Consider the following 18,740-nt stretch of genomic DNA (forward strand, 5'->3'; position numbering starts at 1 on the left):
AAGCCACTATTTTTAGAAATTTTACATTGTTTGAGTCTTATAGTCCATAGTATGGGTCAAGTCTTTCAAACTCAACATGCATCTGTTTTTTTTCTTTTTTTTCCTTTGTTATATAAATTGCAGTCTCCAAGCTCAGCTGTCACAACGCTGATGAAATATCAGACTTTACCACCTTTCTTCAGAACTGTGTTGCAAGAGGACATTTTACAACTATTTTCACAGGTTGGGCTTAAGTTATCTGAGTTCCTCTTTTATACACATCAATCCACCAATGAAAACACATCTGTGCATCTGTCCACATCATCACGTCTAACAGGTCATATGTGTACACCTCAGTTTCCTCTGCAAGAAATCATTTCTAAAATACTGAGAGTAACAGCTACAGTTCGACTTTCAAAAATTAGTGTTAAGCATGAAATATGCAACTTGTCTACTAAGTTTCTTCTCCTAATCATACGTTGTTACACTGTACTGATGTTAATAGACGTCTCAAGCGTCTGTCTAGAGATGTGCAATGATCTCTTCTTGGCAAATGACAAATGTATGTTATGAAACAAATTCACAATGCGGCAGCCTCATTTGAAGTGATGGATTAAGTTCATCAGGAGCAGCTCGTCTCTGTGTGCACATAATACAGCAAAGGCCTCTGACTGCTAACTGCTAACTCCACATACCGGTAGACTGATCACTGGAAGCGATATAAAAACAACAAAATGACACTATGAGGAGTACTTCAGTTTACATCAACCCAAATAAATCTCTCTCTGCCAAAACTACAGTTAAATAAATCATGTTGATGACGCCTCAGGCTGCCTCTCACACAGGGGCAAGAAAGAGGATGAAGATAAGGTGTGTAGGATGTTTTTTTTCTGACATCAAAACATACCCACAAGGCTGTGATGTGAGGAAGTGTAATCTTGCTCAAGAGATCACCAATTTTGGTGTTAATGTATTACAAAGTCATGTTTCGTTGTGGCACGTTTTCCATTCTTAAACTTCCTCAGAAAAAGCTCCTTTGCCTTATCTTGCCGTATATTATGTTTAAAGTATGAAGATTAAACGTGTAGAGTGCAGAGAAATGAGCAAACTTTAAAAACGTTAAATTATGTATTGGTGCTTAATACAAAAAGCTTGGTATCAGGGGTGCTGAGCGCTTTTACACACCCCAAGAACAAAAAACAAATTAAAAGTCTAGTTCTCTGTGCATGTAAACCAGCTATTCTTTCTCACATTATCCTTTTATTAAGACATTGTTCTGTCAACGTAATGATGGAGGGTTCCTGATATGCTGGCTAGCATTCATAAATTGCCGGTATGCACAAAGTCAATAACCAGTTCATGTCTTTGAACGCCTCATTGGGTGGGTTTATATTTTATTTAATTTTTTTTAAAGTAGAAATATCAAATATGTCTTACCTAATCTTTTGTCACGGTGTGTTGTAAAGCAAATTTGTATGTCCTATACTTTGTGGTGATCATAATTATCATGATGGAGATTTTGTTTTCTACATATATGATTGACACAATAATTCAGATCAGGGTTTTTGCAATCTCTCTGCAAATTAGCACTGTTACTTAATGAAAGCAGGATTTCTGAAATGATGTCGTTTGCTTGCTCTTTTTATTTTAAACAAGTCTTTCATGCCTCAAGCAAATTCATGTCTCCAGTTCCACGCAAACATAAATAAAATAAAAAACAACACGAAATGCAAACAGGTGATTATTGATAGAAAACGAACTGTCTTGTTTGTCGTGCTGTCTCTTCTTTGTTGGGAAAAGCAACATCACCATGATGAAACTGTGTCATGCTCCTCTTACATTTTGGTTTCGCTTCTTTGGTGAAGTGAAGAGATCAGAAAAAGTTGTACTTTCTCCTAATGTGCAGTTTAATGTGATCAAGCTGGAGCATCAACCTTCACAAACAGGACTTTGCAAAGCTTTGTCTGGATTTATTGAAGTTAGAAGGTTTTTTTTTTAACATAACTTTTGAAGTAAATTTAGAAAATCTTTCATTTATAGGTGAATCCAGGTAAGTCAATAATAAATCAATAAAACACATACAGAACTTTGTCTCAAGATTTACACAGACATTGTTGGCAGCGTTCAACATTAGCTGATTTTTTGTATCAGCACCTGAAGACCTGAGGACCGGTCACTGCTGGAATTAAAGGTCATATAAATGACATTTGTATGTAGACAAATCATTTAAAAAAAAAAATTATACATCGACAGAGCAGACTAGAAGTATCTCTCTTCCTTAAAAAAATAATTATGATTATGAATCAATCTTTTCTAAATGTTTGTCGAGTCCAAAATGATTAAATTTTTTGATTATATCTGTGTCAGAATTCTTACGTTTGGTTCCAGCTTCTTACAAGGTTTGTGAACCAATAGTATAACACCGCTGGGAGTCATGTGGCATCTGTGTTTCTTCCACAATCAACAGTCTTGGTAGTTGTTGTTTTTTCTACATGTATTTGGTGCCAGAACTTCCTTCTAACATCATCACGAGATGGAAATTTTGGGGTTGAGGTTATTCGGGCCCTCAAAACAAAGTGCTACATGAGAAAAACTGATAAATGCATTTCCAATTGGATCATTAACAAGAAGGCTTGTTTAAGATCACACATCTACTGCGCTCCCCATTTCTTTCGAATGACATAATATAAGAAACATACAAGAAGAAAGTCTTTACATTTTCGTGTTAATGCTGACCACAAACAAAGCAGAAGCAGAAAGGAAGAGAGAGCGTGTCAGTTAATGTAAGATGAGTCACTCAGACGAGATCACTGTGCAGAGAAGAGAGGAAAAGACGGAGACAGAGGTAAAACACAACTTTTAGCTTATTGAAACATGTGTCTGTGTATTCGTTGAGTTGTTTTAATTGTAATTGTATTAAGGTTCATTATAGCAACTTTCTAGCACAGATGTTACACAACTCTTAGTGTAGCCGCACCCCTGAGGGAGACAGACAGCAATTAGGGTTGACTGGAGAGGCCTCAAAGCTTTTGACCGTATTTCATCATTAGATCACAGATGTATTAAAATCTGTGCTGTCAGCTGTGGAGCGTCCTGTTTCATCAACTGAACTTTATGTTTGTCTTTTGTCCTATGAAAGTGTTTTCGCTTCTGAAACTGCCTCATTCATCACATCAGGATGTTTGTTCTTATCTGGGCGACTCTGCTGCTCCTTGTCAGATGCGGCAATACTGTCACAGGTATGCATCTTTATTGTAACCTTGTTTCCCCTGTTTTTCAAATAGAAGTATGAATTATAAATAATAAGTGTCCCTTTAAATGTTTTACTTAAATGCTTCGAAACTACAAACATTTGGTTTTTCCACCTTGAATTAAGCAGAAGTTTAATTGAATGATGCAAAACAGCTAATCACTTGGAAACTCTGAAATAGATGCCACAGACATTAAAGGTGCACTATGAAGTTTAAAGGAAAAGATTTCAATCAAAAAACTGAATAAACAAACTGACCTTAAAGGACGTTGAAAGTTTGAATTTCCTCTCCAAAACTACATAGTGCCCCTTTAACCTTCAATAAATATGCAAAACATTGAAATTACGTTATGCTGTCTGGTCATGTGCTACCTGTGAAGTAGAGTAATATTTATCAGTGATTAGATATTTTGGTGTGTGTCAAAAATCTAAGTATTTATAGAATAATGTTTTCCCCTCTTTTCTGTTTGCCTCTTTAACAGGTGCATCAGTGGTGGGAGGAACAAGCTGTCAAAATGGATTCTGTATCACTCTTAATAAAGGAGAAATAATAGCACAGGCCGGACTCTGTGTTGTGATACCGTGTCGTTTTACTACTGGTGATGGCTTTACATCTGAACATATGGTTTGGTACAAATGTAAACCGTCTAAACAACGATGTGCCGATTCAGATGTGATATTCGACACAGAGAACATCAGAAAAGTTCAGCCTGGGTTTAAAGGACGAGTGTCGCTGTTGGAGCCTAATGTGAGGCAGAGCAACTGCAGCATCGTCATCAATGACCTCACCGAGTCAGACTCTGGATCATATCAGCTCAGAGTTAATGGTTTCCGGTACACGCTTGGAGGTATTGTGCGGGTTACAGACGGATTTACATTCTCTGTTAGAGCAACTGTCTCTGTTAAAGGTATGTACAGCTACAGCATATTTGTTTGGTTTTGTTTTGTTTTGTTGTTGATTTATTTGGCAGGGACAGTGCGCAACTTATTAGCTGTACCTGAGTTGGCTATATGCTGATTTACATCTGCAGTCAATGATTTAACTGCTCCTTCTTGCCCTTCTGAAAGTTGATGATAACCTTCAGGCTCCTCGACTGATTCCACTCATGGACTTTCTCTCCCGTTAGATCTGATCCAGAAGCCCACAGTGATGATTCCTGCTCTCAGCGCTCTGACAGTGGGACAGCAGACCACACTGACCTGCACTGCTCCTGGTCTCTGCTCTGGATCTTATCCTACAATCACCTGGATGTGGAGAGGAAGCGGAGCAAAGGACTCTTACATCACAGGAAACATCACTATGTTCAAGACTGAGCATGTGACTGGTGTCACACAGAGGCACAGCTCAACTTTGACCTTCAACCTTTCAGCAATCCAACATCATGGCAGCATTGTTACCTGTAAGGTCAGCTTCATTAACAGCATCACTACAGAGGATACAGTGACTCTGAATGTGCCCTGTGAGTATAAATGTGCTTTATCCTCTCACATTTAGGCTTGTGTTACTGTCATGACCTAAAGGTGCGCTATGTAGTTTTGGGGAATTAATATTAAAATTCTGAGTTTGGACGTCTACTCCGAAATGACGCAGTTCCCCTTTAAAGACATGTTAATAAAAGGTGACACAGGATTCTCTGTAGTTCAAAAAGTGAATTAAAATGATTAAAATCACTTGTAAAAACATGTTTTCCTGCTTGTGTGTTGACAGTGTTTCCGAGGATCTTAAAAAACTCTGGATGTAAAGTTCAGTCTGAGGTCTTGACCTGTGTGTGTATCAGTGAGGGGTTTCCTTTACCCACCATCAAATGGCCGCTGTTGAAGAATCACACTGAGTACTCCGTCATCACCACCGTCTCAAAGCACACAGTGAGCTGCACGGTCACCCTCACTGTCATGGACCACAGCAACACTGCTGTTGAGTGTGTCAGCAGCAATGAAGCGGGGGAAGTAACACAAAACTTCACCATCCAAGTAGACATGTCAGAACCAGAAGGTACATGATCTTAGCTGAAACACTTCTGCTACTGTGGACCACTGCTTTGTGACCTTTTCACTATTAAGACACTAATGTATATTATGTTCCTCTTTTAAACCATGACTTATTCATTGTGAATCTGTATGTCATTTATTCTGAATCATATCTTTTATCTGGATCCTGACTCGGTTATAACATTCAAATTGAAATTATATAAAAGTGACAATTTGTTGAGAATTTCACACTTGAACAGTTATACAATCTAAATTATGCCATTTCTAACAGCAGATCAGCCTGGACCAGGTGCAGTGCTCCCCTGGGTCATCGCTGCGGTGTCTCTCATTGTGAATGTCATCTTCATAGTCTGCCTGGTGTTTCTCTGGTATGTTTGGTATCAGCATTTATATTATATTATATTATATTATATTATATTATATTATATTATATTATATTATATTATATTATTATTATTATTATTATCAGTATATGATTTGAAGTCAGTGTGAATGTAGTGGAGACTTTTATAGAAAACACATCATGTCTCACTGTTTCTTCGCTCCAAAGGAACACAAGAAAAAAGGTGAAACCGAACCAAGAGGACAGAACCTACATGTCGCTGAGGAAAAAGGATCTTTCACCAGAGTATGATGTCATCGGACAGCCTCTGAACTGACTGAACCAGCTTTAACTGAGTGTAGTAGAAGACTTCATACTCTGATCCTTTACATCATGTTTTCAACATGTGTAAGATTTTACAATGATGGCATTTCTTCAAGTTATTTGTATTGAAGTTGCTTATCCTATATATATATACGTATATACCTTTATTGACTCATAGGAAGTGTACTGAGCTCACATCATTCACAATAATCTGGTCACATTGTTCACACCTTTGTATAATACACACCAGAGTAAAGGATTGAAGTTCTTTCCAGATTTCCCAACTAGTCTGATCATCTGAAACGGTCACATGCAAGTCGTGTTAGTTAATATTTAAAATTTGATTGTGAAAATGTTGTGTACACTCTGTATAGGATGTCATCATTTGTTGTAATAAATGATGACCATTAAAGGCCATTTTGATTTGTTGACCTGTAGAGATATCCTTTGCCACAAAATAATAACATTTTTGCGATTGTTTATGTGGTAAAATACTTCAGTAAAAGCATTTTTGTAAAGTAACTTGGTACATTTATTTATGCCTTGTACAAAAGTAGACCTACACATTTGAGTTGTACTTTTCCTCATCATTTCCTTTTCATGACACTTCTACTTACACTCCACTACATTTCAGAGAGGGCAATGTCATAGCCTGTTTTTTCTTTACTTAAATTATTTGACGGCTTTATTTATCCTAGCAGTTGCTTTACAAATTGAGATTTGACATACAACACACATGAAAAACTTTATAAACATTTTTCATTGTATTAAATAGGGATAGATTATCTGCCTGGAAGATAACTGGGCATGATTATCTGTATCGTGAGCAATGGAGCGGTCATCCAAGTCGGAAACTCTACGTCCAAGTAGCCCGAATTCACCAACATAGACACACATGACATTGCAGCAGTATGGAGGCACACATAGTGAACAATTACTTTTTACCTCTTCATCACTTTTTACTTTATATATTGTTTGTTTTTGCATAACGTGCAGTAACTACAACTTTGTAGTTGTCATTATCAGTTTCATTCAGTTGATCTGTGCTCAACACTTTGAGAGTATTTGTTAGGAGCCTACTCCTCCTGTCTCTTTTTGTGCCCTTGCTGTTAAATCAGCTGCTGTAGTTGGCTGTGAATGCTGGAAGCAACATAATGTTCTATTCTTAATTATTGTTCCATAATGTTAATTTGTCCAACTCCTTCCATATTTCTCAATATTAACTCAATTCAAGCATCAAAATATTCATCTAAATTATGACATTATTGGTATTATTAAAATATTTGATATCTTTCATGATTTCTGGGATTCCCATTCAAGTAAATAGATGGAATGTTAAAAAATCCAATATTTTCACACCTTTTCAACCATTTTCAATCTAAACTACTCATTCAAACATTGAAATACTCCACATTTTGTCTTCATTAAAGCTATCACTCATCTTTCAACTCTCATTAAAACTTTTCAAGATATTCAACTTTCTTTCAAGCTTAGTTATAATGTAAGTAAATTAGAAATACCTTCAAACCCACTCAAGTATTCCCAGTCCTTCATACATTCACATGGAAACTTCCAAATGTATTTATCTGACCAGTCCAGGTGTAAAATCTGAAAATCTTCCACCTGGAAGGAGTTTTCCAAAAGGTCAGTTTTTAGTGACCTAAAACTGCACTTGCGTGTGTACGAAAGTTCAAACACATAGAAACAGTAATGGTTTAGGAAATATCTGCACTCACAGGAGGAGGAGCTACAGTATATATGACATACAGTCATTTGATGTTAACACTGAAACAAACATACAATTTTTTAAAAAACACATTAGGAGAGGTGTGCAGTGCTTGTACTTGTTTGTCAGTTTGTCAAGATAAGTATAATATTACACATTTCCATACTTCCCTTTTCAAAAAGTTTTGCACTACTTCATTGTCAAGGAGAGGCTAAAAAAATGGTTTGAGCAAACAAACACTTTTCTTCTCATACTTCTATGTTAAAGGTCCAAATAAGATACACAAGGTGATATTGTGAGATTATAACTATAAATAATTGGATAAAAGCCTGCCAGGTTTAGGAAAAGACAAGTAAAGCTTAGTGTTGTTTGGGGAAACTTCCTCAAACTTTGTTTCGCACAAAGAGTTAAGAAATAGAAAAGTGAAGTGAGGAAGGGACAGTTCAGAGCAGAAACGATCTGGAGAGGAAGCAAGCAGGCAAACAAGGCATAAAGAGGTAAAACACAACATTTAATTCATGATTAAAATGTCTTCCTGAGCTGTAAATGGAAGTTAGTTAATGGTTCTTTCTTCATGATTAATTTGATAAACAGATTCGGGGGGAGAGTTAAAGATGTTGATGTATTTAGTAAATGATTTTGGGAGCACAACACTGTAACTTTTCAGTTTTTTTGTTGTATAGTTAATTTACAATATAAAACAGAACAGAGGTCACAAAGTTCTTTATTAGAGCTGCACAATATGAAAAAACAAATCCTACCGTGATTTTGACAGATATTTTGATTTCCTTTTGGTCAGTTCCTCTTTGTTTACTTTACTGTAAAATTTATCCTTTAGAAGGAGAGACTCGCTGTGTCAATCATCGAATCAGGATGTTTGTTCTCATCTGGGTGGCTCTGCTTTTCTCTGTGAGAGGCAGCAATGCTGACACAGGTATGCATCTTTATTATATTCTCATTATGATGCAAGCACTAAAGATAGGAATACAGTTGTTAGCATAAATGTCCTCATAATTATTTTCCTTACATGCTTCCAAATTACAAGTATTTAGTTTTCCCACCTTGAATTTATCAGCTCATTAGTAACCTTCCTTGCAGCATTGACTGTATTTACTGACTTACTTGGAAATTCTGGGAAAATAGATATTTAATTGACTTTCTTGATTACCAAAGATATGATTGATAAAGAAATATGTTAATAAAATGAGTTAAATGAAATTCTGTCATCTGCTCAAAAACCGTACATGTGTTATCTGTCAGCAGAAGTAGCCTTTCTTTATTATAAAGCATGGTGTGGTGTCATAATTGAAACCCTCTTGCTGTGTTTCTCTTACTTGTCACAGGTGGATCAGTGAAGCAGCGAACACGCTGTAACAATGGATTCTGTATCACTCTTAATGAAGGAGAAATAACAGCAGAGGCTGGACTCTGTGTTGTGATACCGTGTTCCTTCAATTGTTCCGAATTTACAACTGAACATATAATTTGGTACAAATGTGAACCTTACCGAAGATGTGGTGATTCAGACGTGATATTCCACACTAACAAGAAAAACAAAAAAGTTCAGCCTCAGTTTGAAGGACGAGTGTCACTGCTGCAGTCTGACGTGAGTCTGAACAACTGCAGCATCATCATCAATGACCTCACTTTGTCAGACTCTGGATCATATCAGCTCAGAGTTATTGGCTTCCAGTGGAAGTGGTCAGGTTCCTGGTATAATCCGCCTGAGGGATTTACATTCTCTCCAAAACCAACTGTCTCTGTTAAAGGTAATGTAGAGCTACAGCAAATATATCCAGTGACATTGTTGTGCCTTTGAACTGCACTAACGTGTGTTTATAGTTCTTGTTTAGCTTTTGTCGACCTTTGTGGGCAACCAGTCTGATCTGTAGCATTAAATGATGGAACTCCTCCTTATTGCTCCATTGAAAGTCTTAACAGATACCTGTATGTGTTTTATCCCAAATTTAAGTGAATGATGAGCTTCAGGCGGCTCACCTGATTCTCCTCATGGACTTTCTCCTCCATTAGATCTGATCCAGAAGCCCACAGTGATGATTCCTCCTCTGACAGAGGGACAGCAGTCCACACTGACCTGCACTGCTCCAGGTCACTGCTCTGGATCTGATCCTACAATCACCTGGAGGTGGAAAGGGACAGGAGTGAATGACTTTCCAATCACAGGAAACATCACTGCTAAGAATCACAGCTCAACTTTGACCTTTAACCCTTTAGCTGAACTTCACGGCACCAGTGTTACCTGTCAGGTCAGCTTCACAGGTGACACAACTACAGAGGAGACAGTGACTCTGAATGTGACCTGTAAGTAGAATACTTTCATGACTTAAAGGTGCACTATGTAGTTTAGGGGAATAAATATTAAAATTCTGACTATGAAAGTCTACTCTAAGGCCTGGACTACACGAATACGGATATTTTTTTAAGCGGATATTTTTGTCCTCGTTTTAAAAAAAATCTCTGTCCACACCACAGAAATATGTCTGACCATATGAAGAGGCAAAACGAAAATATATATATATACAGTACAGACCGAAAGTTTGGACACACCTTCTCATTCAATGAGTTTCCTTTCTTTTCATGACTGTTGACATTGTAGATTCACACTGAAGGCATCAAAAGTATGAATTAACACATGTGGAAATATGTACTTAACAAAAAAGTGTAAAACAACTGAAAATACGCCTTATATTCTAGTTTCTTCAAAGTAGCCACCTTTTGCTCTGATTACTGCTTTGCACACACTCTGCATTCTCTTGATGAGCTTCAAGAGGTAGTCACCTGAAATGGTTTTCACTTCACAGGTGTGCCCTGTCAGGTTTAATAAGTGGGATTTCTTGCCTTATAAATGGGGTTGGGACCATCAGTTGTGTTGTGCAGAAGTCAGGTGGATACACAGCTGATAGTCCTACTGAATAGACTGTTAGAATTTGTATTATGGCAAGAAAAAAGCAGCTAAGTAAAGAAAAACGAGTGGCCATCATTACTTTAAGAAATGAAGGTCAGTCAGTCCGAAAAATTGGGAAAACTTTGAAAGTGTCCCCAAGTGCAGTCGCAAAAACCATCAAGCGCTACAAAGAAACTGGCTCACATGAGGACCGCCCCAGGAAAGGAAGACCAAGAGTCACCTCTGCTGCGGAGGATAAGTTCATCCGAGTCACCAGCCTCAGAAATCGCAGGTTAACAGCAGCTCAGATTAGAGACCAGGTCAATGCCACACAGAGTTCTAGCAGCAGACACATCTCTAGAACAACTGTTAAGAGGAGACTGTGTGAATCAGGCCTTCATGGTAGAATAGCTGCTAGGAAACCACTGCTAAGGACAGGCAACAAGCAGAAGAGACTTGTTTGGGCTAAAGAACACAAGGAATGGACATTAGACCAATGGAAATATGTGCTTTGGTCTGATGAGTCCAAATTTGAGATCTTTGGTTCCAACCACCGTGTCTTTGTGCAACGCAGAAAAGGTGAACGGATGGACTCTACATGCCTGGTTCCCACCGTGAAGCATGGAGGAGGAGGTGTGATGGTGTGGGGGTGCTTTGCTGGTGACACTGTTGGGGATTTATTCAAAATTGAAGGCATACTGAACCAGCATGGCTACCACAGCATCTTGCAGCGGCATGCTATTCCATCCGGTTTGCGTTTAGTTGGACCATCATTTATTTTTCAACAGGACAATGACCCCAAACACACCTCCAGGCTGTGTAAGGGCTATTTGACCAAGAAGGAGAGTGATGGGGTGCTGCGCCAGATGACCTGGCCTCCACAGTCACCGGACCTGAACCCAATCGAGATGGTTTGGGGCACGGACGTAATTTGGGGGGGGGACACAGGGGACATGTCCCCTGCACTTTTTCAAAAGGCCGTTGTGGTTCCCTGCAGTTTTTACCGTCCAAAAACAATGTTACGCTATAGTAAACAGAGACTCGACAAGCACTAGGACCAAGCGGAAAACGGCCGCTCAAACTGAAGCCTGTTTTCCCTGAGTTTAGACCGCCCACAAGCTCCTCGATTGGCTCAGCCGTTTCTTGTGTGATTGGCCGGCCCCGCTGTCACTCCATCTTGCTTGCACACCGTCTGCTAGTTGCCCAGGAGTCCTTATTAATCTGCCACGGTAAATTGGGCGTTTGTTCAGCCTGGGTCACGTCAGCTAGAAGGATTGTAATATCAGAGGTTTCATTTACATTAACGTTTGAATCGGTGTCCATGTGCGTGCGTGCGTTTGTGCATGTGTGCGTGCGTGCGTATGTGTGTTTGGTAATTAGGCGCAGCCAGGATGTCTAAAAAAAGAAAAGTGGACATAAGAGATTTCTTTAGAAGTCAAAGTGTAAGTTACTCAAAGAAATGCCTTACACCCATCCTGCAACTGGCTCCCAATAAAGCAGCATATCCACTTCAAGATCCTCCTCATCAATTACAAAGCTCTCAATAATCTTGTAAAGTGTCTTTGAGTTGTATTGAAAGTGCTGATAAATCAAATGTATTGTTATTATTGTTGTTATTATTATTATTATTATTATAACTGTAGAGCCCCAACAATGCAAAGATTTAAAAAAAAGCTTCTATTTAATGCCGAAGAGATACACTTATTTTCATGTATTATTTTTATGTTGAAAGGCAGCAACTGTTTAAAAAACACCAACGATGAATGATTTAGGGAAAAATACAATAAAACCTCGGATTACAAATGTGATTTTATATCCAAACTCATGATAATTGTGAAACTAAGCTTTTTCCTCTATAACCGTATCATCAAAATTGATGATTGTTGCACCCCAAATTGTCCCACTGTTCATGTCATGTATCAATATATTTTTGTCAGGTGACGGATAGTAGAGATGCAGAAGGAGATACAGGAGGAGAGGCTGGAGGAGATGAAGGAGAAGAGGCTGGAGGAGGTAGAGCAGGAGAGGCTGGAGGAGATGGAGGAGGAGAAGCTGGAGGAGGTAGAGGAGGAGAGGCTGGAGGAGAAGAGGCTGGAGGAGGTGGAGGAGGAGAGGCTGGAGGAGGTAGAGGAGGAGAAGCTGGAGGAGGGAGAGGAGGAGAGGCTGGAGGAGGGAGAGGAGGAGAGGCTGGAGGAGATGGAGGAGAAGAGGCTGGAGGAGGGAGAGCAGGAGAGGCTGGAGGAGATGGAGGAGGAGAGGCTGGAGGAGGTAGAGGAGGAGAGGCTGGAGGAGATGGAGGAGAAGAGGCTGGAGGAGGTAGAGGAAGAGAGGCTGGAGGAGATGTAGGAGGAGAGGCTGGAGGAGGGAGAGCAGGAGAGGCTGGAGGAGATGTAGGAGGAGGTAGAGGAGGAGAGGCTGGAGGAGATGGAGGAGAAGAGGCTGGAGGAGGTAGAGGAGGAGAAGCTGGAGGAGATGGAGGAGAAGAGACTGGAGGAGGTAGAGGAGGAGAAGCTGGCGGGGATGGAGGAGAAGAGGCTGGAGGAGGGAGAGCAGGAGAGGCTGGAGGAGGTAGAGGAAGAGAAGCTGGAGGAGGTAGAGGAGGAGAGGCTGGAGGAGAGGCTGGAGGAGGTAGAGCAGGAGAGGCTGGAGGAGGTAGAGGAGGAGAGGCTGGAGGCTCACAGGTGAGGTTGAAAGAATAAACATGTGTTAGTCATGAGATTAAGCATTGTGACAAATGTGAGGGTGATGATGATCTGTATCAGAGCTTTCAAAGTTCAAACACCATGCATCTTATATTTTGTCAGATGAAAGAAGCAAACTGGCCAGGTACAGTTTTATATTGAGGCCGGTGTACTAAAAAGTCTGTGTAAATGTGTAAATGTATTATTTTATTGGCAAGAAATAGTAGCGACTAAGCAGAGAGTTCATGAGCAATATTTGTTGTCATTATTGTAATTAATTAAATTATAAGTTGCTCATAGATATTCCACCTTTTGTAATGTTTATCTTAGCTGGGTCAGCAGCAGCCAGGGGTCAGTAGATGCTCAGGCAGTAAAGGAGCACAAGATGGAAGAGCAGAAATGAGGTCTGTTTACCATATATTCCAAAAATAAGTGTAAAATTGGTGGTACTGAGTTGGAGTGAAGTTGACTAACAAGGTGAAACACAGAATTGGGTGAAAATGTTTTGCTACATGCTTTACAACCATTCAAACCAAAAAAGTGAACAGTAAACTTAAAAGTAGCAATAGAAAACTAGAAGAACTTGTGTCCCCCCCACCTCTGAAATCAAAATTTCGTCCTTGGTTTGGGGTGAGCTGGACCGCAGAGTGAAGGCAAAAGGGCCAACAAGTGCTAAGCATCTCTGGGAACTCCTTCAAGACTGTTGGAAGACCATTTCAGGTGACTACCTCTTGAAGCTCATCAAGAGAATGCCAAGAGTGTGCGAAGCAGTAATCAAAGCAAAAGGTGGATACTTTGAAGAACCTAGAATATAAGACATATTTTCAGTTGTTTCACACTTTTTTGTTAAGTATATAATTCCACATGTGTTAATTCATAGTTTTGATGCCTTCATTGTGAATCTACAATTTTCATAGTCATGAAAATAAAGAAAACTCTTTGAATGAGAAGGTGTGTCCAAACTTTTGGTCTGTACTGTATATATACATATAAAAGTGACAATTTGTTGAGGATTTCACACTTCAACAGTTATACAATCTAAGTTATGCCATTTCTAACAGCAGATCAGCCTGGACCAGGTGCAGTGCTCCCCTGGGTCATCGCTACGGTGTCTCTCATTGTGAATGTCATCTTCATAGTCTGCCTGGTGTTTCTCTGGTATGTTTGGTATCAGCATTTATATTATTATTATTATTATTATTATTATTATTATTATTATTATTATTATTATCAGTATATGATTTGAAGTCAGTGTGAATGTAGTGGAGACTTTTATAGAAAACACATCATGTCTCACTGTTTCTTCTCTCCAAAGGAACACAAGAAAAAAGGTGAAACCGAACCAAGAGGACAGAACCTACATGTCGCTGAGGAAAAAGGATCTTTCACCAGAGTATGATGTCATCGGACAGCCTCTGAACTGACTGAACCAGCTTTAACTGAGTGTAGTAGAAGACTTCATACTCTGATCCGTTACATCATGTTTTCACCATGTGTAAGATTTTACATTGATGGCATTTCTTAAAGTTATTTGTATTGAACTGTTACATTTTGCTTACACTGTATACTTGTTTCAGTTTTTCATGTCATGAACCTTTATTGACTCATGGGAAGTCTACTGAGCTCACATCATTCACAATATTCATATCACATTGTCACACCACACACCTTCACACCTTTGTATAATACACACCAGAGTAATCACAGTAAACTACTGTAACCAGGATTGAAGTGCTTTGGGTGGGTTATTTTTACAGGTTAAAGGAGCTGAGCTGGGTTTTTCTGTCTATATTTTCAGTACGATGTCTTACAACAAGGGCAGCTACAGCTGTGTGCCGTGCGTGAACATAACCGTCATTATTTGAGTCTTTAAATGAGACATCAGCAGACATAAAATTAAATAAGAACCAGAGTTGGGAAGTAATGAAGTACAAAGACTTTGTTACTGTGCTGTAGATTTTTCAGATATCTGTACTTTAATGAGTATTTATTTCTTACAACTTTCTACTTTTTAATTTTTTTTATACTTTATTATTTTCACTTCAGTAAAACAAGTTTAAACCAGTACTTTTATGTTTGTTTGTCATTTTTACACAAGTATCTGTACTTCTACTTGAGTAAAGAATGTGTGTAGTTTTGCCACCTCTGGTAAGAAGGCTACTTTAACTATTACACAAAATTAACACGGTCTAAAAGAAGTTTCAAGCAAGCATACAAAATTTTGAGGTACTTGTACTATACTTGAGTATTTCCATTTCTGCTACAGTATATTTCCACTTCACTCCACTATATTTATCTGATAACTTTAGTTACTAGTTACTTTCACAGATTATGCTGCAGCAATCTGATAAAGAACAAAGAAAAATAAAGGAAAGAAACAGTGATCCAAATAATCACAAAAATGCTGAATATCAGATTTAATAATCAACCAAGTCAATTATCGGTCAACTCTTGGTATACAGTGTATACATCCATATAAGCATACGTGTAATTTATTTCTACTTGTACTTTTGATACATTTATTGCCAGAAAACTAATTTTGATATTAAGTATCAGATATTTTTACTCAAGTATGACTTTTGGGTACTTTATACAGCCTTGATGAATGACACATCATGTATGCCCGTGTGTCAGTCTCAGGGGAGGAGAAATATAAAAAAACATCCAGCACTGGGCAGGGAAACTTCCTGAATCCTTGTTGTTGCAAAAAGAGAGAAGAGACAGAACAGTGAAGAGAGGAACAGAAGTCACTGTGGAGAGAAGAGAACGGGGGATAAAGATAGGTAAAACATTATTCTTATGTTATTAACATAATTTTGAATTAAAAATTGAAATTAATTGACGGATTCTTCCTCAACAAATGCAAAAGTATGTCCTGGTATTGCTGTATTTCCTGGTATTAGAGGAATGGGAGAATTACAGATGGTGATTTGGTCAGCGTTTGTGTTTATTATACTGTAGTTGGGCATCAGTGATTTATCATATCAGAGCTGTCGTTTAGCTGATTTCACTATCATTATTCATACAGCACCTTTCTAGAGACAATTTAACAAACCGCTTTACCATAAAAGTATTTAAGACACACCCTGGGTGAAGTGTTGTGCCAAATTTAATTCAGCAACTATGGCATTACGCAATGTGTTAGGCTACATCCTGTTTTAAGATCTTATAATGTCTGTACAGTGGAACTTCCTTTGTTTCATCAGCTGATTTTTTTCTTTTTTGTTGCACTTGTAGTGAAAATGTTGTCCTGTTACGGGAGAAACTGAATGTCTTTATCAAAAACTTAGGATGTTTGCTGTAATCTGGGCCACTCTGCTTTTCTCTGTCAGCAATGCTGACCCAGGTATGCATCTTTATTAGTAGCCTTTCCTCATCATTCATTAAAAACAATGAGATACCATAAAAATCTAAATATGTTGTGCCCCTGTTTCTGTCCCCTTCTTTGCTTTAAACAGGTGGATTTATTTTGAAAAGACAAGACTGTCGAAATGGATTCTGTGTCACTCTGAGTGAAGCAGAAATAACAGCAGAGGCTGGACTCTGTGTTGTGATTCCTTGTTCTTTCACTGGTTTTGGTTTGACACCACAAAATATGATTTGGTACAAGTGTGAACCAGTTAAACAAAGATGTGGTGATTCAGACATGATATTCCACACCAACAGAGACATTCAGTCTGGGTTCAACGGACGAGTGTCACTGTTGGACCCCGACCTGGGTCAAGGGAACTGCAGCATAATCATCTGTGATCTTGTCGAGTCAGATTCTGGATCATATCAACTCGGAGTTGGTGGTTTCCTGTTTGGGAGCAAATTTAGATTTCCATTTTCTCCGAGAACAACTGTCTCTGTCAAAGGTATGAAAACTAGAGAAAAGAGGATGTTGATTTCTGTAGCTGTAATCTGGTTGTCATAACAGTGAAATGTCAGTACTAGAACATTGCTGTAATTTCTGTCCGTCATTCTGAAGTAGCTGAAAATGTATGACAAATTCACCTTTAATATACAGGGGTTCATCACATAGTTTCCCTTTACATTGAAATCTATGACTATAGGAAAGGAGAATTTTGCAACAAAGACTGAAAAAATATTCTGAGATTTTGGGCTTAGCTGGGTGCTACAGTAAATAAAATAAGTATATTGTGTGTAGACTTTCAGAGATATGCTCATGTATAGTCATGACATGATAATATTGTGCTACCATTGAGAAATTATCTAATCTACATTGTGTCATCTCTTTGGTAGGTCCTGTCCAGCTCTGTGGACCTCACAGTGCAGTGCTTCCCTGGGCCGTTGCTGGTGTATCACTTAGTATGAATGTCGTCTTCACAGTCTACGTGATATTCCTTCGGTATGCTGCAACAGCTGCATTTTATGTATTAAAAGCTCAGCTAATGCATTGACTGTTAGGCAACAAATCATGGCTTACTTATTTGTTTTTTCTCCAAAGGAAAGCAAGAAAGAAGAAAGAAAATCAAGCAGACAGTACGTACATGTCACTGCAGAAAAAAGACAGATCACCAGAGTATGATGTTATTGGCCAGCCTCAGACCTGACAAATGTCAGCCTCTACTGGATTTACAGGCTTCATGAAAGACAGCTTTCCTGAAGGATTTCCGGCACTGAAATAAAGAAATTGTGGACTAAAAATGTTGCAGAAGCTTCTGTACCAACATTCAGCTTTTGCTTCAGAACTTTAACTCCAACAAATGGGCTGTTCAGACCTGGTATCAACATCCATCTTGAGCAAACATGTCAAAACTTACAATTTACAGTAAACAGGAACCAATAAAGGCAACTTCTTTGACGCCTGTGGAGAAAGTCCCCAGACTCTCTGAAAAAATGACTCACTTTTGTGAGTTGTTAAGATAGGAGAAGCTTCAGAAACTTTGTAAAAAGCTGTTACAACAAATTCCTAACTATATGGGCCTTGTTGCAAATTCGACAAATATTATACAATAAGTTCTGTCTTCCTTGTGTAAAAAAACATGGTGTTTGTTTGGCCCATTCAGGAGGGATAATAATAAGTTTGAATTCCCTCAAAGATTTATTGTCACAGAGTTGGGAAGCTAAAAGCCAATGACAGGACATAATCAGCATGTAGGACTCAAAATAAAAGAAAAAAAGTACTTTTTACAATAAAAGTACTACTTGTTAAGGAAATCCATTCTGTAATAGTAAGTTGGTATTAAAAGCAGATATAGTAAGAATATTAAAGCATGTATCTGTCTTCATTGCTGAATGATAAAACGTGATTGAATACTAGTCTCTATATTATTTTGTCTGAACACATGTATGTCTCACCTGTATAAATTTAATTCCTATTTTTTATGAGGTGGTTTACATGTTTTCTTCACTATGATTACAATTTGAATTGAACAGCTGCTTCTTGTTTTACATCATTAACCTTATGTATGCAGGGAGGTGAATAGCCTACTACCTCCAAATAAAAACACACACCTGGTTTGTTTCTACGAGTTTCTTAAAAATTAGTGAAACAGCGCCCCTCTGGATTCCTATGGCCGGTAAGTGTTTGTCGGTGTGTGTGGTGAAAGAGGGAATTG

At 38.5% G+C, this 18,740-nt stretch overlaps 3 protein-coding genes across 3 annotated transcripts; all 3 read left to right on the top strand.

Moving 5' to 3' along the window:
- Positions 1–1,835: 1,835 nt before the first annotated feature.
- LOC311260415 (sialic acid-binding Ig-like lectin 14) lies at positions 1,836–5,877 on the top strand (the record flags this gene model as incomplete). The annotated part of the gene is made up of 6 exons (XM_084358204.1): positions 1,836–3,218; positions 3,712–4,137; positions 4,357–4,689; positions 4,938–5,222; positions 5,490–5,586; positions 5,769–5,877. Exons 1-6 carry the CDS (start codon positions 3,158–3,160, stop codon positions 5,875–5,877), a joined length of 1,311 nt encoding a protein of 436 aa, XP_084214330.1. The 5' UTR covers positions 1,836–3,157.
- Positions 5,878–8,435: 2,558 nt separating this feature from the next.
- On the top strand, positions 8,436–15,203 carry LOC311260416 (sialic acid-binding Ig-like lectin 14). Its single transcript, XM_084358205.1, has 5 exons — positions 8,436–8,524; positions 8,934–9,359; positions 9,622–9,912; positions 14,238–14,334; positions 14,492–15,203. Exons 1-5 carry the CDS (start codon positions 8,464–8,466, stop codon positions 14,598–14,600), a joined length of 984 nt encoding a protein of 327 aa, XP_084214331.1. The 5' UTR covers positions 8,436–8,463; the 3' UTR covers positions 14,601–15,203.
- Positions 15,204–15,923: 720 nt separating this feature from the next.
- LOC311260417 (uncharacterized protein) lies at positions 15,924–18,456 on the top strand. The gene is made up of 5 exons (XM_084358206.1): positions 15,924–15,959; positions 16,467–16,522; positions 16,635–17,033; positions 17,422–17,527; positions 17,627–18,456. The coding sequence occupies exons 2-5, from the start codon at positions 16,468–16,470 to the stop codon at positions 17,730–17,732; spliced, it is 666 nt and encodes a 221-aa protein (XP_084214332.1). The 5' UTR covers positions 15,924–15,959; position 16,467; the 3' UTR covers positions 17,733–18,456.
- Positions 18,457–18,740: the final 284 nt, after the last annotated feature.

Source organism: Pagrus pagrus, assembly GCF_965226575.1.
Source record: "Pagrus pagrus genome assembly, chromosome: 7".
NCBI classification, from domain to species: Eukaryota; Metazoa; Chordata; class Actinopteri; order Spariformes; family Sparidae; genus Pagrus; species Pagrus pagrus.